This window comes from Apis cerana, linkage group LG11, assembly GCF_029169275.1.
Source record: "Apis cerana isolate GH-2021 linkage group LG11, AcerK_1.0, whole genome shotgun sequence".
Classification (NCBI taxonomy): Eukaryota; Metazoa; Arthropoda; class Insecta; order Hymenoptera; family Apidae; genus Apis; species Apis cerana.
This window is the reverse complement of record NC_083862.1, coordinates 8,139,582-8,164,921: the sequence shown is the minus strand read 5'-3', so window position 1 is coordinate 8,164,921 and position 25,340 is coordinate 8,139,582. Positions and strand designations below refer to the sequence as shown.

At 35.6% G+C, this 25,340-nt stretch overlaps 1 protein-coding gene and 1 long non-coding RNA gene across 15 annotated transcripts in view; one reads left to right on the top strand and one right to left on the bottom strand.

The window, feature by feature from the left end:
• LOC108002344 (hemicentin-2) overlaps nt 1-25,340 on the top strand; it is a 349,141-nt gene that overhangs the window by 227,582 nt on the left and 96,219 nt on the right. For all 12 annotated transcript variants that reach the window (XM_028669008.2, XM_017063971.3, XM_017063972.3 and 9 more), the window contains exon 2: nt 21,417-21,606. In XM_028669008.2, the coding sequence (XP_028524809.2) occupies nt 21,417-21,606 (190 nt within the window). The remainder of the gene's footprint in view (nt 1-21,416; nt 21,607-25,340) is intronic.
• Nucleotides 1-25,340, bottom strand: part of LOC108002347 (uncharacterized) — a 65,964-nt gene that overhangs the window by 35,265 nt on the left and 5,359 nt on the right. The window lies entirely within an intron of this gene.

The following is a 25,340-nucleotide window of genomic DNA, read 5'->3' as shown; positions in this document are numbered from 1 at the left end:
TATAGGCAATATAATTTTGATATTTTTGTTATAAATTTTATATTTCACTTACAATATCTTCTTCTTCCTTTATTCTTAATATTCCTTTTTGTTCTTTAAAATCGCGCATTTTACAATTTTCCCCAACCCTCAGAAAAATATCTACACTAACCAATATCGGTTAATCTTTTATAAATATCCCATGGTAACGATTATTCTCGTGGGAAGAAGATGAGAAATAAAAAGATCGGGATGTCTTATAAGTTCTTCAAAGATAAATTGAACTATCAGATTAAAATTAATAATAAACGTCGACTTTTTTTTGAATCATAGTCATCGTGTATTTATGCAAAAGAAGTCGTATTTTCTGGTAGCTTATTCTGAAGATTTGTGCTTTTTTTTTTATGGAGTTATATAGAACGTTCGTAAAAAATGGCCGCGTTGAAAGTGAGAGAAGAGAGCTTATCCACCTCCTTCTTTTTATTAAAATATTTTATTATGGACTTGCAAAAAAATCTTTTACGCGGATGAATATTCTGTAAAAAAATGTTGAAAAATATTAAAGTATTGTTAGAAATTAAAAAAAATTGTTTCTGTGATTATTTATTCACATGTATATCTGTTACCTTTTGATAAAATGGTTTGGATGTAAAATATCTAAAATGTAAAATCTCTACGAAATATATTATTGGTAAATTTGAAAACTTTTACATATATGTATATTTCTCCCTCTTTCTCTTTCTCTCTTTTGCGTTTGATTTAGCAGAAAATCTCATATGTACTCAAAAAAAAAAAAAAAATTTCATTTCATCGCCCATTTTTAAGAGCCAAATATTTGAACTGAATATATAATTTTTATACGAGAAAATATCTCTCTGATAATTAATTCAGGCATCTGCATCTCTCTCATTTTAAAATATTTTTAAAATGTCTATCTCTCTTATAAATCCTTTCTTTTTTCACATCAAATATTTCACGTTTTATTTTTTTCCAAAAAATTGCACGTATTATTCAATTTGTTGCCAAATATTGTTATTAAATTTAACATTTTTTTACACGAAAAAAAAATAATAAGACCTATTATAAATAAAATTAACAAACGTACGATTTCATACGTCTTTTTACAAATTTTTCCGACAAATATTCCATATCAACATATCTTAACTGCACATATATTACTTTACACTGTTTCAGAAAATACTTTTTCCTTCAAATTATTGCGAACATGCACACGTTGGATCGATAAAAGAAGAACGATAATTGCAGCAAAGAATTTTCAAACTGAGGGAAAATATTTCTTTATCTCTACGTCGCTTAAGATTTTATCGATAAATACGTGACTATTTTCACGTCAAAAATTATTTTAATCGCGACATTACGATTCTTAGGATTTTCAGATCTCGACGAAGAAAAGATGACAATCCTTTCCAAACGAAAATTCTTTTTAAATTCCACTCGAAGAAATTAATCGAACTATAAATTTACTTAAACATACTTTACGAGTTTCATACTCATCGAGAATTTTGCGATAGAAGAAATGTAGATTTTTGATAACTTCTCATTTATAAATATACTAAAAAGCAATTATTTAATACATATTCGAAAGATGATCGATATAAATATAAATTTAGATACAGATATAAATTTTAATTAACGTGCAAATTCCAAGCAACAATTTTCAATTTTGCATCACACCAATTTTGTATTCAACAATTGACACGTTTCAAATCTAGAAAGAATTATTTATCCCGCACGCGGTTGTATACTTGCATTTTCTTTTTATGCGGTTCACGGAGAGATGAAGGAGAAGCACAAAAGGGATGACTGTAAAGTATGCGGCCGATCGATCGAGGGGGGAAAAGCGGCGTGTATTGTCCCTTGGTGAGAATCGCGGCGTCTAACGTGAAAGGAGGCAGGGTTGATGACGGAAATGTGTTTCTTCAAAGCGGTGGAACGAGATTTATCAGCGATCGGATCGAGCGAAGAATACTACCCCTCCCTCCCTCCCTGATATCCCTTTGTTCAACGTGCCATGCCACGAATAATAATCTCGTTAAGAGGACGGCTGGCATACCGACTCGCGTGTGACCTGTTTCGATCTTGGAAGAAAGGTTTTTAGGAGATTGGAAGATCGTTCGTAAACGTGTGGATAGTGATGGGTTCGAGAGTGGATGGAGAGAAGATATCCAGATGTCGAGTTCAAGAAGAAGTTGTGGTATTTTATGTAGAAATGGGTGGATAATAATATCGGGATATCGTTGTAAAATGATTAATTTAGAAAAAGTTTTGAAAGTGGAAGAATCGAGGAAAGTCGCTTCGTTTTCTGGGCGAATTTGATTTTATTAAACTTTCGAAAGCGAATTTTTATTTCGATTAATGAGCGTTGTGTGTAATTTTTGGAAATTAATTTAATACCTGTGGGTAACTAACTATATTTTTGTGCCAATCGATCTTACTTGAGTTATTTTCTCGACAAGATTGATGGATTTATTTCGTATAATAGTATGTGGATTAAATTTGATCCGAATTTTTATCTTTTCCTCTCGTTATAATGGAATGTAAATAAAAAAAACTCGCGATACATTTTCAATGGAAAAATAATTTACTTAATTTTATGATTCAATCATCGTTACTTACCAATTATCAAAAATATTCTTGAAAAATATTTAGCAATAGATCTACGAGCCGAGATTTAATATCCTTTAAAACTTACATTTTAACATAATTATTACGAATAATTATAAAACCATATTCGATGTCCATAAAATTTACAGCATCTTAAAAATCTAAAATTTATTCCATGCCTGGCACACAATTCCTCCTCAAATATCTCGGATTAATATAATTTCAAAATCCACTTGGACCGCTCTCATACCTAATTAACTTAATGAATCACGGATAAAACCCGTTATTTAATATCACCCGTATCCCTGCATTAACCAAACCAATTAAAAGAAAGAGAGTTACGCGCGTACATCTGTACGAGGAGAGATATAATCGAGCGCCATCTGCCGGCAAAAAATCCAACATCCCTCCCCCTCTCTCCCCCTGAATATTTACGCGAACCGCAATTACCGATTCGCGAATGAAGATCAATTTCGGCCGATTTGGATTTAAGCCTCGCCCCTGAAAAACTGCTCGAGTATTCTGGCTTAGTAGACGAGGTTTATTTATCTCTCTAAAATCGAAACAAGCACGTAAGAGAGGAGATAAAGAACGCCATCGATTATTTCGCTTATTTAATCACGATTATCCTTCGTAAATTCGCCCCTATTCGCGATCGTAAACGAATGCTCCACCTCTTCCAGGTATCGTCCAATCGTTTATCCCTCTCGTTACAAAATTCACGAGATACAATATCGAGCATGCGATTCGGAGAATAAATCATGGCGGGGCTCGCGTGTGTAAATTACGTTTTTACCTGTGAGCTTGACTTCGCTGCATGCACAGCAATGATCCCTTCGTTTTTTGCTTATACAAGATTTTTGTTCGATTATTTCCAGGAATGGGCTGCTTTACACGTGCATAAGAATGTAAATATCATATGTGTGATTTTTCTGATTATATATAATTATTAATTCAGTCTCTAATTACTGTACGTTTCCCTTTATTAAAATTCGAATAAAATATCCTTTTCCTCGATTCGTGTAAAATCCAAAACTCTTTGCTCGATAATTGAATATAATTTAATCTCCGATTGTTATTAATTTGATTTGGAGAAGGGGGAAAAATATTTCATAGAATCACCATACTTTCCTTCTGTTGAGAGAAATTTCGCGCAAACGCAATTTCCTCCTTTCCCACGAAGAAAAATTCATAAGAGGTACGTGTCCACGCATTTGCAAATCCGTCTCAAATATTAATTGGCGAAGTATCTTTAAAGGGAGAGGAGTGCTCGAGAGAGCTTATTGGGAATTTAAACACGAAGCCTTCTTATAGGCTTCCCTATTAAGGAAAGTAGGACCGCTCGCTGCGTTATTAGACATCGTAACTCCAAGCAGATATTTCATACTTGCCGTATACTTTTCGCGCACCAATTCGCTCCTCCTAAGATCCTACCACCAAAGAATAATTAAGATACTTTACAGACTTCTTGTTCTACAAAAGAATTATTTTTTTCCTCGTTACGCAAAGTTTCTCTAAAAGACTTTCTTTCTTCTTTTTTTCTTTTCCTTTCCTTTTTGTTAAATTAAATAAGCCGCACTCGGTCAAACGAATTCTATCGTTCGTTTTAAAATAATGATATTAATAAAAATAAGTGGCGATCAAAGGGGAACGAAATAGAAAAGTCGCTTTATATCACTCGTTCTTTGAGGAAAATTAATAAAGAAATTGTTGGATTGTAACATTGGTCGAAAAGTTTTCCCATTTTTTTTTCTTTTTGCATACAAATAATAACAAAGAAAAGAAACGAAGGATGATCACTTTGAATTTCGTTATAATTGTCGTTAAACAAGTTGTTACATCTGTCGAACTTGTTTAAATTTGCTCGATGGTAATAAAACTTTCTTTGTTTCGCTTTTTATATCTGAATTACGACGATTTTAATATAAAATTACGATGGAAAATGAGGATTAAATACGAATTTGTTTTATTCCTTCGATATTTTTTCCGTCATATCGCGTCTCAATTTCTTTAAATTTTTTAAAAAATTTAATAATATCAGTCCCAGAGAAGAAATAAATTTCTTTTCAACGATAATCGTTTTTACGATAACCAATCAAGCTATTATACCGCTATGAAACACCGGTCAAAGTGACTTTCTCTTACTGGGAGGAAAAAAAAAATCATAAGGAAAAGAAGGGGAAAAAATTGTGGAAAAAGGATAAAGCTTTTACATCTTCCGTCAGTTTCTTCCACTTCTCCCTCCGTTCCAAGCCTCCTCTGTCTCTCGCAAATTACTTGAATTTCAAACGAAAATGCAAAATCCTCCTGCAAGTTATCCAACCGTGAGAGACACCGTACAAGGGGACAGACCGCGAACTTTAAGAATCACTTTACCACCCGGGACTCCCTTTCCGCTTGTTAGAATCATCACCAGGGCCCTCTTTATCGTATCCCCGCCAAGCGTCTTTATTTGATCATCGAGCAAAAGTTAGTTAGTTCATCTTCACAGCGATTTCGAACTGAAATGATCCATATTTTTCTTCTTCCCCCCTCATTCTTGCCTTTCAGAATATTTTCGAAATACTCGAATTTAATCGAACAAAATTTATTCAGATTAAATTTCGATATTTTTCTTCTTCCCCCCTCATTCTTGTCTTTCAGAATATTTTCGAAATACTCGAATTTAATCGAACAAAATTTATTCACATTAAATTTCGTGTTATAGGTATTATTGTTTGGAATAATTGAAGGAAGAAAAGAAAGGAAAAATTGACAATCTCGATTGACAGATCGAGCATCGATCTTCCAGCTGGAATGTCCATCGACGTTTAATCGCGCCAATCGTCTTCCCGTATGGATGGCCGAGTCGATAAACTCGTTAACGAAACACGGTATGGCAAATCGAGCGATGAATAACGAACGTTTTATTCGCGATTGCCGCTCCTCCCCCTCCCCTTTCGCTTCCCATCTCCCTCGACGAGGCCATCGTTTTCATCGGATTCTCAATGGCGCGGCTCGAACGCGCCTCGCGATGATAGCGCTTCGATTACTTTCCTCCACGGGCTTTTCGCTCGAATTTCGTTCCGCCCCGCGAACGTGATCCTCCGCCGTGTCTCTCCCCCCTCTGATGCGATTTTAACGCGATCACGAGGAGCACGCCGTTGTATCGAGTTGCGGGATCAACCCGATTGGGAATAGGGTTAGGCTGCGAAACGATTTGCTATTTTAATATCTCTCGATCTTCCTCCTCTCGTTTCCTCAAGCTATTATTAAATAAACGAAGATTGCGTTGAATTGCAGTAAGAGAGAAATAAATAAGAGTAATTTAAAGTTCACTGAAATTTTATTTATGGTTTTATTAGCTCGATGTTGCTAGCAATGTTACTTCATATTTGGCTTCCTATTTGTTTTTCTTAGATACGTATAGATCAGTTGTTTTTTGGATTATATTTATTGTTTTCACTGCCCTGCCAATATATTCCGATCAGCATCAATTTCTCTCGCGTGCTGTGGGAGCATGCCGTATGCTAATGCACGCTCGCGATTTGTATAATTCCGAAACGGGTTAAGCAGGGACGTCGTGGCAGCATCCGGGGTCGATAAGTTTTTCTGGCCACGCGATAGGGCCAGTCGTTATCTGCAGGTGCTCGCCGCCCAAGGCTTTACTTTACATTTTAATGCCCGCGGATCACCCTCGATTCTCCTCTACGTCCATCTAATTCCACCTAGCCATTTCTCCCTTATAAGACGAATAGTCGGGTGGTGATAACTTGAGAAGGAGAGTTTCTCGAGGAAAATTCAATTTCTTCCTTATGATTTTGATCGTGCCTGGCTTGTTATTTAGATTTTAATTTTATACGGAAAATATATGTGTATCTAACGCGTTAAAAATATAAATAGGAATTTCTGTATAAAAAAATATTTCATATAAAAAGTCTCAGTAACAGCGGACACGTCTTCTCGTCGATTGATCCGCTAGAAATTCGAGGCGAGTGAACGAGCGGAAATCGCGAAACGAGGTAAAGTGGATAGTTGGGATGTCTTAACAGACAGCATCTGGACTCCTCCGTTACATTCTTCCAGCGTGGGCGGTGTTTCGGTTGATCGGTTAGGGAATGGGTTAACCAGAGACGGAAGGTAAACATTCCTCGGATGGGAGAAACCTGTATCTATCGCGCGTTGAAAACCGATTTTCCTTTATCTGATTTCACAGAAATACGGGGGAAAGCGATGGGATGGAGTTTCGACTATCATTTTCGAAACGAGTTCGAATTTTCGAGGGGAATAGGACACGGAGGGAGGGGGTTAAAAATTATATTTCCTAAGATTATTTGTAATATACGGAATATAAATATAAAATAATTAATTATTTCTCCAAACTTAATGTTTGATTTCACAGAAAACCGATGAGATGAAGTTTGAATTATCATTTTCGAATTTTCGAGGGGAATAGGGACCGAGAAAGGGGGTTAAAAATTATATTTCGTAAGATTATTAATTTACGTTACGTGATATTATTGATTTCACAGAAAACCGATGAGATGAAGTTTGAACTATCATTTTCGAAACGTAACGAGTTCGAATTTTCGATATAAATTTTAAAATTTGTGATATGCAGAATTAATTATTTCTCCGAGTAAGTAAATGAGATATCAATTACTTACTTAATGAATAAAATTGTTGGCGGGAATAATTAACGATTAGAACAACTAGAAAAAATTAATTAATTCTTTTTAACAATTCATTTCCCCGTCGAAATTTTCGAACATTACACTCCGCTATTTTTACAATGAATCTTTATTACTCGGCCAAAATTGCGCCAGAAATCGTTCCCTTTGTTTCGTGCAAATCGTTCAAAGAGCAGAAAGAGGCGAAAATTTGCGGGTACGGCGTAGTTCAATGCTGTTTGCGAACTATTATTATTTTCGCGGTGAAAGCAAGGCGAATACAAACACGAACTGATCTAAATCCGTAAAACGGTATAATCACGGGATTATTACACGATTGTTGAAAAACAGCCGTTGGCCATTTGTTGTCTTTATTTTCTTGGAAAAATTAATCCTCGGAAAATCGTGGAATTCGCTTTCGTGCGAAGCAAATATACGTGTTTAAGGAATATTTCTTCAATATTTCTTCGCGAAAAGCACGTATTTGATTTTAATATTCCCTTCTCGTTCTTTTTGTTTCAGGTGAGCGAATGATCGAATCTTCTTCTGTTCTATAAATTTTTACGGTAAGTTGTATCCCCTCGAATCGTAATTGCATCAAATCATTTAACCCGAAAATTTTTCGAATAATGGTATTGATTGAAGATAATGTCGGTTTCGACGAGAAAAGATAAAAAGTATTTTAAGTAGAATCGTAAGTAAAGAGGGTTAAATCGATTAATACGATAATCCTTCGTGAATGATTCCAAGAATTCGTTCGTTGAAAATTAAAATTAAAAAATACGTACCGCTCCACTGTTTTTTCACTTGCGACAACCTTTCGAATTATTTATAATTATTTATACACCAAATTTATTTTATAGACGATATAATATAATATTCGCACGAGGAGCAGAGAAGAACACGACCGTTCTGCTCGATGTCCGGAAAACGACTTCGTTAAATCAATAATATTTCACGAGGGATTACAATGACATTCGATGTTATCGTTTCGTATACCGCTGTTTTCGTTCCGTATTGTGGCTCTCGACGTTCGTAACAATACGTGCACGCGTGTGCGTATTAATTAATTTGTAATTCGTTAATTGCAAATAAAAAAAAGTAAGTATAACCCCGTTAAAAATTTTCACCTCGCCTCGTATTCCGTTTTAAATAAATTTTCAAAAATATCCAATTCAGAAACTCGATAAACTATACATATAACACTAATTAACAGACACATTACTCGTAAATCTTCAATCGTCACGAAAAACATCGTAGAATATATTAACAAAAAAAGAAAAAATCGATGACAAAATTCACATTCAAATTTAACAGCCACGATAATTAATTAACATGTTAATTGATTAGCCAAGCGTAATTAGCCAACTTTTTGTGATATACACGAGATACACCGCGATCGTTTATATACCGATTTTCTTCGCTGCTGCGAAATTTTATCCGCAGAAGAAACCTCGTCACTCATCGAACCTCCATCCGTGGACAAAACATTGATAATGACTGGTGCTGGAAACGAATCCGTTTTTCTCCAGCAAAGTCCATTAACCCATCCGCGATAAAAGAATGAAATAACCGAGAGAGAGTAAGAAGAAAAAGAAGGTAAACTTGGATGAACTTCGATCTCGAGTTTCGATCGATCGTTAAGATTATCGTCCATGTGAGGCGCCTCTCGATGGACGATGTTTTATTAATGCGAGCAACGTCGGATCGGATGCAACGTAATTCTTGACGCATTCGAGACCGGTGACCTGCAGGTTGTCACGCGATACCTTAACCTGGTTAGCCGAGGATCGAAGTATGGGTCATTGGCGGAGATCGGATTGTTCTTGGATGGTTTCATTTCGGGGAGATTTGTTGGAAAGGGTGCAACAAGGTGTTACGAGACAATATCCAGTGTTGGCTGTGAAAAACGAGGAAGAGGTTACGTGAAGATACTCGCGATGAATTATTACTGTCTCCAATATATTTTTAGCGTGTTAATATTCAGATTTATCGAACGAGCAATTTTTTGATATCAAAGTAGGGTCGAAATAAATTCTGATATTCGTGCAATCTTGAGTTTTTTAAATCGCGTGAAATTCGAATTTTTCCTCCTACGGAACGAAGGATTTTTCTTCGATCGGCGTCACTCGGTCCAAAACTTAATCCAACGACTTAAAACTCGTCGAAACGGTGCCAATAATATCCGAACAGCTTGGAACACGAGTTATCCGGCCGAACCTAAATAAACTCGTCGATTCACCGGGTGCGGCTCGTTATTTTCGAGCCGCCTATAATCGGGATAACGACATCTCGATCGGCTGGCAGCTGGATAATGCCTCCTCCGTGTTTTACAACTGCCTTCGAATAAAAAGGCATTATCCGTGCGGATAACGTGCCTGTTTTCATTCCTTGGAAAGGAATTATGGAAATTCGCAAGCGTAAACTCACGACTTAAAAATTTATGGCTCTACCGTCGTCTGCTACGATTTCTCCTTGCGGATTAATTTAAGGAATAACAATTAGAAATTTTATCTATCTCTAAATCATTTATCTTTAACATCGATTTCCTTTTTTCGGAAAAAGTTACAACAATTGAAATCAGTTTCTCCGAGAAATAGAAGCTGTAAATTTACAGTCGAGGATTCGTCGTTTCCAAATTTCCAAAAGATCGCACTACTCTGTTTTCAATTTGAATATCGCGCAAGGGAAGGGGGGGAGGAATGGATGTGGACGATTTTCAGGCGGGACACGTGTATAACATTACTATCCCGGGACGTGCGGTCCCCGTGAAAACGAAGTGGCCCAAATACTGGCAGGGTGAAACGAGGGGGCCATCGACGAGATTACGCGGAAAAATTTCGAGAATCTGCCGTTTCCTCCCCGTCTTCCGGGAATCAGCATGTGAAACAGAAATGGTGGAATCGTTTTGTAACCATCGTGGAAATGGGGCGGATAAATTTCGCGAGGATCTTACGAAGCTCGGTCTCGATAACCCGGTGAAAAATAAATGAGGATAATAACGCGTGAGGATCGCGCGGGAAACGGACCATATTTTAACCCTTTCTTAACGAAATCTCGTCGATCGATCGCGCACTCGATTGTGTTAATCGATTGCTTCTTTTTATCTTTTTCGAAAATTGTGTTATACTATTTTTCTCGAATTTTCTCAGATGTGTTTCAAGGAATAAAAAGAGGCGAGAGGATTGAAATTTATACGCTTCGTGATTTGGCCATTTGTAATTATTAATATTTACTCTTGAGATATAAAACTGTGTATATCTCTTTTTTAAATTATATTCACTGTATCCATTCCGTAGATTTTTGTAGATTTAAATTTTGTTTAAACGCGCAAACATGGGCAATCTGTTAATTAAATTTGGTTTAAAAAAGGGGGGGCGAATATAAACATTTTGTACGTTTAATTATGAAAAAAGCATCAGAGAACGTAACAATCCAAACAACGAATTCGCGTTCTTTGCTTTACCTCAGTTACAATTATACAATTTCTATGTTGGAAAAATAATTATAACGAAAGTAACCTCGGAATCACGATAAACTTGTTGTCGTACGATTAAATATTTTTCTTTGTGCATCGTACGTATAATTTAAAAAGAAATAATATATTCATTTCCGATTCACGATTCAGAAAATCTGATATAAATGACGCCAGAAGAAAATAACATCGATAAACGTTGATTATGATTGGTAAAAAAAAAAAGTGAAATGAGAATCGATCCATTTCTATCAATGGATCGTCTCTCGTGTCGATGCTTGGAAAAACACGAGAGCCGTGAAAAAGCCGGAAAGCGAAGGGAAAAGTAAACGAACGTGAAAATTCGTAGTGGCATGGTGAATGTCTGCATGGAGCGAAACTGCGTCGAAGATAAACTCCGTCAGTAAGCAGCTTCTGTAACGACTTGCTCGGGCTTTATGGATCTTCTGGAAGTATAAAATAGCGGATATATAGTTGGAAGTTAGTTCATCGGATCCGTTTCTGGCCGAAATTGTGCCTTTTATGGAGACTGTGCTCGACCGATGCAACATCTCCCGAAAATAGAAACCCGAGTGAATCTCTCAACCAACACTTTTCGAATTTTCTGAATTGGAATTTCCAATTGAACTTTTTTCTAACCGATTTGACACGATTTGATCATTCGAAAGGTGTTGCTTTGTCTTTAAAAATTCTATTCACTCATCGTATAAATTCAATTGATTATAGTGGAGAAATTCTATCATGAATCCATGATCGATCCAACTCGAATCATCCTATTTTGTTTTATCTGTAAATTTTTTTAAAATTTTTCGAAATCATTGGGAACGTAGATTAGAAAAATTATAGCATACGAGCAGTGTTTCTTGGAGTTTATTATATTTATTATATTTTAGCTTTGCGGGAGGTAAAATTGGAAACAGATTCTTTCTACATCGTGTTTGATCGAACTTTATTCGTTGAAACAGGAAAAAAGAAGAAAAGAAAAATAAAGGAGGAGAGTTACGAATACCGAAGTTTTGACAAGAAAATGATAAGTTAATGCCGTGGTATAAGCTTTTCGCAACTGTAATTGCCATCGTTCCTTCCAAAGCAATATTATCGCGATTCTTAACTCGTCAAATAAAATTCTTTTTTTTTTTAATATGAAATTCCTTTCACAAAACTGCTCGTTAATCATATCGAAATTTAAACGTTGAAATATAGAATGAAGAAATACATATATATAAAATTCCCTCTCTTAAGATTTTAATTTATTTAAATGCGAAACCGATTTTATCTTCCCACTAGGAAAACGTATAAATTCAAAAATTATACAAGACACTTTTGTTTCTCATTAAACTCCTTTATCAAGACGCAATCAATAACCACCCCCTTGATTCATCTCGTTCGATTATTTTTTCAAACGTCTCACGAACTCGAAGAATCATCCCCCCGAAACTCCTTGCACGAATATATACACATACACATATAATATATAATATACACAACACCCACATATATATATCCTTTCCCATTTCCCGCCGACAAACAGGCGAGCATAAATCGAGGCAACCGAGCAAACATTCCAATCTCGCCGGAGTTTTCGATTCAATTTTCGCCCGTTCAAGTTCAGTTTTCACGCCGACAGAAAATTCGTTTCCCCGGCATGCGGATGCAAATCGGGATGGAGGGGGAGGGGGACGAATCCACCTATGACGGATCGCCTAATTTCCCATTATCCGGCCAACCGCGTAACCCGGTGTCTTTATCCGGGAGGTGGCTGCCAATTTACATGTTGATGCAAAAAGTTTCGCTCGAAAATTGCCTCGCCGCGATTCCAGATCCCGATGCCCGCCGCGCCACCACCGGAATGCGTAATTCACGGAGGATAAACCGTTAAATAAATTCGACTCCTTCGAGGCAGGGATTGAAAGCAACGCCTTTGGCTTTTAACGTTTCTCGTATCGATTGATATCGGCGCTTGGATCGCGAGTCGGCCACCTTTCGGTTCGAGGAAGTCTGAGAGTTGGCTCGGGAAATTCGAGGGTGCGGTGGTTGGGGAGAAATTTTACGATGGGGAAAATGGGGAGAGGTAGAGGTGAGTTGGTAATAATCGTTGTAAGTTGGTTGAAAAATTGCAGGTGGGTTGAAAGGGGTTGAAGAGTTTCGAACGGGGAGGAGTTCGAAGTTTGGAAGCTCGGAAGTTTAGAAGATGGTTGTTTTTTTCGTTTGTTTATCACAGGTCACGCGAGAATAATAATTAATCTCGTGTTTAATTTTGAAAGTATTGGATATTTTCCCTTCTTTTGTAAATCAGAAAAGAATTTTGAAGCGCGTCTTTCATAAGATTGGGTGATCTCCAAGAGAGAAAGCTGGATATCTCTCAATACGATAATACGAAATCTATTAAAGGTATATTATTTATGATTGGAGGAAAAAATTTTGAAGGAAAAGAAAAAATAATTCGAAAGTTTAATCCCGTTCTTATATTAAAAATGGTTATAGTTATTAAGCGTTTAACTTGCAAGAAGTTTGAGAAGTTGGATGCATTTCGAATAGCCACGGATGTGCTTAAAACTTTCGGGGACGAAAGTTTTTTAAAACTCGAAGCGACGAGGAGGGTGGATGTGGCGGAAGGTTTAAATTAAGAACGCTTTTTGGAATGGAAAAGCGGAAAGTCGACTTGTTATGTAGCACTTTCGAAGAGCACCACTTGCAATTCAAAGGCTCGTTGTTTCACGCACGTAATAACCCTTCGTACGCTTAAATCTCTTCTTCGAACGTGTATTCAACGTGTTGTTACCCAAATCGAATGAGTTTCGAACGTACGAATAAATTATTCTTTATCCCTAATTATTATTGTATTAAAGTTATGATTATTTTTACGTTTTTGAATTTGTATAATATGCGTAAAAATTTCACTTTAAAATCAGCCTATCACGATTATTATTTATGCAAATATTTGTTTAAACACGTTATAAATAACCTTGAATGCGAAAAGTTGAATTGCACAATAAACTCTGGGGTGCGCGCTCCCCCAAGAAGAATTAAAATAAATTAATCTACTTGGACGTTAATGATTACGTTATAGCAAAGTCTAGTAACATAGAATGTGAAAAATTGACAGATATTTAAACACATAGATTAGCTACAAACAGTACAACTAACTAAAACAATCGTAAAATTTATTCTCTCACGTGTAATAATATCTTCTTAAATTTTCTCTCTGGTTTTCGAAATCTCCTTAAACACGTATTCTCCCCCTCCATATGTACACATCTCCTCGCCACAGAACTAGAAGAGAGATCCTCTAATTTAAAACTAACTCAAAGCCGGCTTAAAGTTATACGTTAACTTAAAGCCGAGACGTGGTTATTTCGAGCTAACGTTTCAGATTTGTTTCTTTTTTTTCCAATTAAATTTTCGTTCTCTTATCGAGGAGGGATCTTTTTGTTTTAAATCCGTTGTATACGTGACGAGGCACGAATTAATTATTACGGTACAAACATCGTTGGGAAAAATAAATAAGAAATGATCGTGATAAAATTGAATCTTTACGACGACGTCGATCGATATTCGCGAGAGAATTCCAATTTACAAGAATTTAATCCTCCTCATTTTGATATTTTATAATCGACGTTATTCTACTTTCCCTCGCTGCCAGCGAAAGAAATTATTCCGAAGAGGGAAAATGGTAAATTGAATCGGATTGGGTTCGATGATTTAATTACAATTTCTTTGGACGCTTAATAAGATAATGCAAATAAAGGAAACGATATAATAAATAATAATTGTAATGGAAGATACGATCTTAAAAATTGATAACCTTTCTATTCACCTCGTTGTGAAAAACCGATTATTCCGATTACTGAGAAATTTTATTTAAGTTGTTCGCAATGGAATCAAAGTGCAAGATTTCCAAGAACAATTTTATATCTTGAATATTTCTATTGAAAGTATATATATTTCGAAATTTTGATGGAAGAAAATAATTATTTATTTATTTTCTAAGTTGAATTTTTTTCTAATTTGTTATTTCGACCACAAAAATCATTTGTTGTTAGCAAAATTAACAGATATATCGAATATAAATAAGATTTTCACAAGATATCAAAATATTTCATTCTTTCTAGAATTGCATCTTAATCTTAATCTTTGTAAGAAGACTTTTCGCGAAAACTATCAAGCAAAAAATATTCCTGAAATTCTTTTCCAAAATACTTTTCATCGTAACAAATAAATTTCGAAAGGAGTCTTAAATTAAAAGTAAACTATCGTGATAATAAACGGAGATCGAAATCGAGCAGATAGAATCGATTCGACAGTACTCTTCTTCTTGGGTTTTCCAAGAATGGGGAGGACGAAAAGAAAAAAGGGAAGAAAAATCGGAGGGAGGATTTTCTTGGGCGCATATATGCTACGAAACGAGAAATTCGATGCGGAATACACACAGTTGAAAATCGGCCAGCTGTGTCGAATCCCCTGTGCGTTTCAGAGGTCGCGCGACTCCACCATAATTAGTACCACGGGGGGTTAATCGATTGGACGGGTGGTAGTTGGCTGTTTAAATCGCGAAATTAGTTTGCTCGAATAACCAGGTCAATTATCAGTTGAGAATTGGAGCACATCGATTTTTCTTGTTTCCTTTATTGTCCAGCGATGTTTAAGTACTCTTGATTCCTTTTTCTCCAAGAATTTATCTCGAGCATGTTTTCGAAGGAAATGAATTTCTTCAAACTCGATGTTCGAATGGTTACATCCGTACGCTTCGTTTCTTTTTTTTCCTATGTAAAAGAGAATCGTGAAAAGAGAATCATTGATTCGTTGAGCGAAAGTTACAAAAACTCATCGTACGTTCTTTTTTTAAACAATTGGATTATAAAAATATAAAAATAAAAAGATTACGATTAACCGTTCGAATTAATCAATATCTCAGATTCATAATTATCATAATATTACAAATGTTGAAACTCTTTTTAAAGAATTTAAATTCAAGTGAATGTACACGCAAAAAAAAAAGAAACACGACGATTCTGCATTTCGAAAAGGAAAACGTTTATATGAAATCGCACGGATTTGAGGTTTGATCCTTCGCCACGATTTTCTTCTTCCTCCCCGTTGGTCCCCGCAAAACGCCACGAAGATATGGAAATTGTTCGAAAGGGACGAGAGATCTCGTAGAAATTGTCAAATAATATCAGAGTTTGTTCGATTTATCGAGACCGACACTATCCTCTTTTAATTTCACGCTGAGGAAAAATTCTGGAAAAATTTCTCCCATGTGAAGTTCAATTTCCGATAACTGATACGAACCCTTCTTCTTTTTTTTTTTTTTAATAAAAATTTTCATAAAAAAAAGGAACCTCTGATAATACTGAAAAGAGCTGGTAAGGTAAATGTTGCGAAATATTGGCGATTTTTTGATATCGATCCAATCAAGCGTAGAAAGAACAGAAGCATCGCGTGTTTTCCTAATGTAAATATTAAACTCATCTATGTATTTTAATAACGTGAAATGATAATCATATAAATCCATATAAAGTGCACGAAGCGATTTAAAATTTTACTTCGATCAATCGAGTTATTTATTAATTCTGACTAATTGCTGGATTGCTGTATCATAAAATTTCGTAAAAATATAACAACTTGATATTTAACTTTACTGTATCCTCCATTCGAATAATAATGATCGATAACAAAATAAACGCAAATATTTATTTTTGTGAATTTTTTCCTCGTTATCGCACACATATGAAATCTTCTTACGTGAACAAATGCACAAAGATGCGTGTATATATATATATATATATATAAAGAAAACCGATATGTCGATATTATTATTTCAGAAGGAAGCGAAATAATACCTCTCTCCTTTTCGCCTTTGAATCTACAAATGCCACGAGTTCAACAGTAATTTTGGTTGCACAGTAACGTCGAATGAAACCGCCATGCTGCTGTCCTTTGACCCAGATTTGCAAAAGTAAATTCTGCACTACGCTGCAGAGAGTTCTACTTGCGGCAAACTATCTTGTATTTGATAATTGCACAGTTTCCCTTCTTTCATTGAGTTTATGTTTCGCAATTTTTTTATTCCTATTATTCGTGCATTCAATCAAAGAAACGATCGTTGTATTATTACGTTACACGTGTTATTAAATTATTCACAAGGAGAGATTAAAAATCCGCCACGGTGCTAAATTAATCGTACTTCATTCGTGCTCGCTCGGATATGAAATACAATGCATTGAATATCTACGCTACAAACTTCATTGTATCGATCGTCGAGTACAATAGATCGTTGGATATAAATTACAACGGATCTCTCGCATCGCTTATCACATTTCAATTATAGCGCGATTTCGCGTGAAATTTGACGATTCGAAATAAATTTTTCCCAACGATCGTTCGTAATCTAGTGAAAAATTCTCCTACTTATTTTTCTCTTCTCCCGTGAACGATTATAAACTTCTCAAGAAAATTATAAAATGCTTAGAAAATAATTGAGATTTTTATTAAAAAGTACTCCATACATAAATGAGCAATTGTACTAAATATAATCGAATTTAATCTTCATTATTATGGTAAGGATCTGTTTATATTGCAACGTGTAGAGATACAATTCACAGAATTAGATTCTGTATTTTTCTTTCCTTTCCTTTTCGAAATCGAATTTCGCCTTAACGAATTTCCCATAATGCTCTATTTTCGATTTAACAGAGGGAAGGGACCGATAATGGGACATAGAGCACAGATGTTCCTTCGAAACTGTATCGGCTGTTAGAAATTCGAAGGAATTGTGCAATTGGGAGGGAGGAGGGAATTCCCAGGATTTGGCAAGGTGTGCATTCGGCGCAATTGTAAATCCTCGGAGGATCATTATATATGCACGCAGTTTCGCGTGATAAATATTTACCGGTTGTGTTTCCAGGTGAACTGGCTGAAAGTTCATTGATTAATCACGTTGAAATTAACTCGTTCGATTTTGATTCAAATATATTTGTGATCGAACGATTTTCCAGTTAAAATTTGTCGAATGACACGTAACGTGTCGTTAATAATCTTTTCAATCTTGTATCTTGCGAATGCATGATCACGTTATCGACATTTGTGTGCGATTATATCTGAAAGTGTAATAAATTTAAAAAGAAGGTGTGAAATTTTTCGAACAGAGAGATTCTTTATATTCGTTCGAAGAAAGAAATTGAAGTCTCGGTTTCTTTTTTTTTCTATTTGATTTTTCAAACATCCTCTTGTCTCTCCCATTTTCTTCAGAGGCTCGTGTGGATCATGAATAAGTCTATTTAATCGTACCTTTACTCGATTCTTTTACACTCAAGTACAACTAGCTGCATTTATTTATTGATAAAGCTTCTTGGATAAAAGAGAATTTTACGTCAAAGAAAGGATCCCTTGGGGTGGTGCTTTTGCTTTCGTGCGCCGAAAACAAAGACACCCTTACGACGAAATCATAACTAGGTTGTGAATAACGCAACTTTGTTATAAATGTCTTGCTCCCCGACATTTATTTTTCACTTTCGCACAAACTCTTTAATCGCACGAAAAGTGAAAAGCTCGATCAAAGTTTGTTTGTTAATAATCTGGAAATCTTTCTATAATTATTGGAGCGACGAATGATTAATCGCACGTCAATAATTATTAACGGATACAAGAAATAAGAATAATATATCGAATCGAATTAAGCGATTACAAAATATGATTGAGAACCGATCGTAATCCTGTTAAACGTTAAACGATAATATATAATTTATTTGCACAAGATATGCACATATTAATTACATTACCTTTGCTTAATTATTTATTTTATAATGAAAGATTAATTAAACATGGGCGTTCAACGTGGTATATAACGCTTATTTCGATATATTTCTGCAAATTGATCCAATAAATCTCTGTATATTACGATCACCAAAGTTCAAATTTGATTGGAATTAGAGGGAAGAAAGCGATACGAACGCTTTTTCGTAGAAGAAGAAAATATTTCTCGATTTTATACACGATTCGAACAGATTCGAAATTGTTAAGAAATATCACAAAAATTAAACAACGGAATTGTATCTTTCATTGATCCGTTCCTGAGAAACGAATCAACTTTTTCCACAAGAATTAACGGAAGAGGAGGAATAATTGGTTCTCGATAACAAATAAAAATTTAAAACGCAAAACTCGAATTTTATGAAAAAGATGGGAGAAATTTTTGTGCCGGACAAATTATTAGATACTTTTAGATTAATACCCACTTCCATTCCGGAAGAAATACGACGAAAATATACGTAAAATTCTTGACAGACGAAACGTTTAACTACAAGAAAGAGAAAAAAAAAAGAAGGAAAAGAAAATCGAGAAGAGGGATTAATAAAGAAACGTTTTTCGTGAATAGGAAAATGGTGGCGGAGGATTTAATCCACACTGCTGTTCGAAAGTAGTATACTTGATATTTTTATACGTGAATAATTTAATCATTCCGGAAGGGATCGATTAAAACATCGATTTTGTTTCGCATCTCGGAAATATTGTCGAGCAAGATTGATAATCTTGAGAAAAAGCTAGCTTCGAAGTGAAGGCGAAAAAAGATATATCACGTAGATTTATATTTGGAATTTGGATTCTATTCCCAGAGTATTATTATTATTTAAATATCTAATTATATTTACCTCGTAAATACGCGGAATATCGCTTTGCTTAAATATTACTCGTTGTGACATAAAATAAAGAAAAAAGAAAAAATCGATATCTGATATTATTATCCATTCGTTTGGCATTTCGTGAAGAATCGAATAAAAAGATCGTAAGATCACCGGAAAGAGACGTGTTCGAACGTCGTGTTTACATAAAAGACGGATCCTTTATTAAATAAATATTATTACAACGCGATAACGTGAAAAAAGAAAAAAACACGAAGAATCGATATCGAGTCCCGGATTAATCGCAATTTCCCATCCGTAAGTGGAATTCCCGACCTATGTCCAAATATATCGGATTCATGCTGCGCGTAATTCAATACTAACCGTTGAAAAATAACCCTTTGATGCGCATCCATTGTGCATTGTATTTCCTTTAACGGAATTTCATCGATGCGTAGTTTATCGTGAAAATATCGACTTTCGATGCTTGAATAAGTTACGAGGCGCGAAATCCGATGTCCGATTATCTGTCTCCTTCGAGGCGGATTCAACGACCATAAAAAAATATCTCGAGCAAGATTCGTGTTTCTTAAAAAAAAAAAAATAAATAAATAAACTTGATCATGATTTGTAAAATTCACCAATTAAGATACTTTTCTAAGAAGACGGAATTAAAGGTGCACGTTGGGTTTGCACGTCGTAACGAAATTGTGGTTTCGAGTCACAGAAACCGCTAATAAATCATCTTAAATCGTCAATTTCCAAGGAGCTTTTAGTTTTAGCAACTTTGCTGCTACCCTTTCGCCGCTCCCTTCTCTCGCTCTTCCTCGGCCGAGTTTTCGCGTGAATTAACTAAGAATTATGTTCTTGTTTATCATAAGTTGTGACTGCGAAATTTACTATACCTTCCTCTCGCGACACGGTATCAGAGGTTGCGCGTAGATCAGGACGATTTCACCGTGTTTTTAATTATGATTTAACGTCACGAGTACGCAGCGATAATATTTTTATAATGCGATAAGGGTGGGGAAAAAACGTGAATATTTTTGGAGAAAATTTCTTCTTCTCGATTAAACGGAATGGATGTGCGGGCGGTTTTATTAAAATTTAAAAATATTACCGTTAAAACCGGAATGATTTTTTCCTTCTCTCTCTCTTTCCTTTATTCTTCTCTTTCGATTATATTTTCATTTATATTTCGTTTGAAATATGCAATTACTGGTTTCGGTTCGGGGGAAAAATTGTTCCGGATACCGTGTCACGCGTTGCCATCCCTCGTTGTGATTTTTCATTTCATATCTCTTCGAGATGGTTGCTATATTTATAGCTTTAGCAACGATAGCGGAGAAATATTGAAACGTTCGCGTGCTGCGACATTTCGCGAAATGCGTTCTGGGTGATCGGGTGAAGATCGACTTTCTACAATGAACTTCACAAATTTTCTATTGCGTTCCAATAACTAAATTACTTATACTCTTGCACCCTTCGATTATTCAAATATTCTTTTACTACATTTTCAATTATCATCCCTTAAAAAGACTTGTGTTTTCCTAACGACGATTATCATTTATAAATCTTATCGATTTATTAATTTTACAAATAAACACAAAATTAGAGCACACCCCTTCTAATTTAGCCAACGTAGCACTCGAAATCCAAGCCGATCTCTACGCTTATTCTTAATTCAATCGGATCCAGATGCAGGGTAATCACACCCGCATTACTCGCAACTCTTTTCCCCCCATTCACCCGCATACAAACGCAACACTTCGAACACCACCCCTCACCTTCCCCATTCACCCCGTTCGTAAAATTGCATTCACAATATACGTGTCCTCGCGTATACGTGACGATGGTTTAATAACCCCGAGTCCTGGCCTTGGAAAACGGTCACGTTTTTTTCAAGCTGCGGAATCATCCTCTCTCCTCCTCCCTCCATAGATCTTCATCCTTTTCGCAAACAACGGGCGACGGGCGGGAAACAAACAGCGGCGAAAAACGAAATGAAACGAAACGAGCGACGATTCACAGACGATTCTTTTTTCCTTTTTCGTCGCGTTGTTGCAGGGAGCAGCGAGCCATGGCTGAAGAGCGTGAAGCACGCGGAACTCGGCACAGAGGTGCAACTGCCGTGCGTGCTGAAATTACCCCAGTGCGAGGGGCTTCACAGCATCAAATGGTATCGGGGCGCGACCCGTATCTTCATCTTCAGCGAGGACGTCGGGTTAACGCGGGGGAACAACGATATAGCCGTCAGGTAACGAATAGCTTTTTTTGTCGTCGCTGATCGCGCGGGAGAAGAGGGTATATTAAACGAGAGGCTTTGAGAGATTCTTCTCTTTCTTTTTTTCCCCCTCTTCGAACGCGCGAGACGCTTTGGCTTGGCTTTATAGCTTTCTTCTCGGTTAGAGAGGAGTTAAAGGGGTTAATTTCGAAGGAGAGGTGTGTTTGTTTGCTTCGAGTGGCTTTCTTTTTTTTTTTTCTTTTAGTTTAGCGGCAAAAATGGGTTAAAATTAATGGCATTTCTCGGGAATATAACTCGAAATATGAAATTCCTTCGAGATGGAGAGAAGAGGATTTTGTATCCATCGTTATTTTCTTTGTCATATGAGGATCCCTTTTTCATCCTCCCTAATCAAATACGTTAAGAATGGTTCGTTTGTACGAAGATAAAATCATAGACTGTATATATTATGGAATGAATATATGGGATAGTAAATTTATTACTATTGGTAAATATTTGGGAAAATTGTGAAAGAAACAATTTCATCTGTGTGATGATTCTTAATTCGTATAAATAATTTGTATTAACAGATTCGTTGTTTTATCTCTTTGATTACAACAATTCCAAACGATCGATCAATTTATTTAAATTCTCTAAAAGCTGTATATAATAGCGGTTAATTTCTGTGATGTATTTGTTTTTAATTATTAACGATCGTTTAGGATCAATACAACTTTAAAAGGCAAATGAAACAAATTTTTGATTCTTCGATTTAATTTTTTCAAAAATCAAGAATTTTTCGCCTCCGTTAAAACGCAAAATCCGTCAAAATGATCGTGTAAATCAGTATTTCTCCATAATGCACGCATAATGCACCAATCTCGAAAAGAGAAATTGACTTTTTAATTCGCTTAAATGGAACCCATTAAACGCGAAGAATCATCCTTGTACCGGTTGGACCAGCAGGGATGAAAAGGCTTGATGGCGAAACCGCCAGAAAAATGAATATTACACTGAAGAGATTAAAATGGCAGAATTATTAACGTCGTTTACTCGATACAGTGAAAGCTTCCTGCGACGAGAGGATGATTCGAAGGATAGAGAACAGCTGGTAATCCAGGATTAAAGGGAGAAAGTAGGCCAATCGAACGACTTCTCGTTCGATTTTTCCTAAATTTTTCCTAGAATAGTAGTCTTCTTCAACGAGGAAATTCGATATTGGGCGAGAAATATTAATAGGATTAATCGTTCTCTTCTCGAGTACAAATTATGTTTTATATAAAATTGTGCTATATATAAAAATATTCGTTTCAATCTATAATAGTTGTATAGAAAGTGTTTTGATGATATCGAGAAAAAGTAAATGGAAAAAAAAGTAAGTAATATCGTAAAAATTTCCTTGAATTTTTATTTTAATATCGAGATGACCTATTCAGAGAAAGATTGTTAAACAGAAGAATTTTATCGCTGTTCTTTAAACCTACATCGTTAATTTAAATTGAAAAGTGTGTGGGATAAAAAAAAAACTTGTTATTGTAAAGCATACGATTTTTGAGCGAAACGTAACTTTCTTGCGCAAACTTTTCAACTAATTGAAAAACATATATAATATTAAAAACTCGAAAAAGAAGCATGGAAGTTTGCAATATGGAAAGTTAATATCCTCAAAGTGGTTGATGTAATGCACATTTTCGCATGCAAACACTGCAAGAATAAAAAAAATATCTACATTTGAGTTTTATTCTTATTACCCGGTCGCTTCTGTTGTACGAACAAATAACTGTACGTATTTTTCCACCCAGTAACAGTTTAAAACGCGAAAATTTTTAATCTTCGCCGGAAGAAATTTATTACAAATTTAACGCAAATATTATTCGATGTAAAAATAATTTCGTTTTAACGATACGAAATTCCTTTGAAATTGAAATCAAGAAAATAATTTTTAAAATTGATAAAATTTCTTTCCTAACATTATAAAATCGCTTCTAAACTTCCAGTTGATAACCGATTTCTCTTTACGTTCTATAATAAAATAACGGATGAAATCAATACCAGATAATTCTGTTTTCCCTCATACTTTTTATGCTCAGAGATAAATCTATTCCCATCCACCACATTCTAAACCATCCAGAGAATTCTTCGATAAGCCGTGCACTTTCCTCCGATGGAGTCTATTCCTGGCCGGACAGTTACATCTTCCAATTTTCTCAGAGTTAACGTGAAAAATAAAAATTTCCAGTCTCACAATACACGGATACATATATATATATATTTCAACCAAAATCTCTGTATCTCTGTATCCACATTGTTACGGAATCGCTCCACCGACCCAGTTCGATGGCGACAATGAAAAAATCGAGAAGAATCGAAGAACTTTATTATCCAATTTACCCGTTTTCCTCATCGTCCATTGACAATTTTTCGCGGTTCCCCTTCGCTGAATCATAGGTACGCGATAAAAATTCTGTGGCTGGCTCGATAATGGAGGGCTCGGTGTAATTGAAAACGTCAGCTCGCCGTCGGATGAACACTTATCACGTGACAGTCAAAATTGCCTGAAATAAAAAGGAAAAAAAAAAGGAAGGGAAGGGAAGGGAAGGAAAATAAAAAAGAGATGAGAAGGGAGGTTGAAGAATGGAAGAGGAAGGAAGGGAAATCGGAATGCTTTATGTTCATTTACATTTCGGAACTTTTATCGTCACATCCGGCCAACTCTTCTCCAACTTTTCTCATTTACCGCCATCCGATTTAATCGGTTGCCTTCTGTCCCCTCGTCCCTTCTGCTTCTCCTTTTTCTTTTTCTTTTTTTTTTTTTTTCTAAGAGAATAGTTTCTGTCGCGGAACGCGAACGACTTTATAAGAACGAGTGATCGTGACAAGATTTAAGCAAAGTATGATTGGTTCAACTTCGATATTCGAAAGCACTTGTGCTATTAACTTTTGTCGATATCTTCGATATCTTGTTACTTGTCATTTGTATTGTTTTAGTAGGTTCTTATGAATAAACATTCTTTAATCTGCAAATTCTCATGTCTGCTTGAACATAAAGTAAAAGAGCTTACGATTTACATATTGCTTCGTTTTAATCGTTTCTTACATATTCTTCAACATATTATCGATTTAGTATTATTTATTAATGAAAATCAAGCGAAACTTTCGTTGTTTATTTTTACAAGCTCTCTTTTAGAGAGATGATGCAACAGAATTCGAAGAGCTCCATTTAAATATTTAAATGGAAAGTAAAAAGTGAAATTCCCAAGAATTTGTATTGGAAATAAAAAATAGTATTATTTTAAACCCCGATCAATGGAAGCAAATCATCTTCTTTCACGAAGAAATTTCTATTCCCTATCGTATAGAGATACGCGAGGAAACGATATTATCCGCTGTATTAACACCGCTTCCTCATCCGGAACCAATCCCGGCGAGAGCCTCTTTTTTTTTTTTCTCAAAACACAATTTTCCGCGGCTAAGATATATTCTAAAGATACATTCTGTCTGGGGAATATTTCTAAGCGCAGCAAAAAATAAAAAGAAAAGAAAAAAAAGGGAGAAGAAGAAAGAGAAGAAAAGTCTAAGGGCGGTCGAGCGACCATCAAATAGGAAATTGACTTCTTCGAGTCTTTCATGTTTCTCCCGGCGTATCGTCGCGACACGGATAACTTTCATCTCGAAAGATTTATATCGTGGAGAGCACGGCTTTCGTACGAGCTCAAAGAATTTTATAAACGTGTTTCGGATAGTTTGTTAACGATTACGCGCGATAC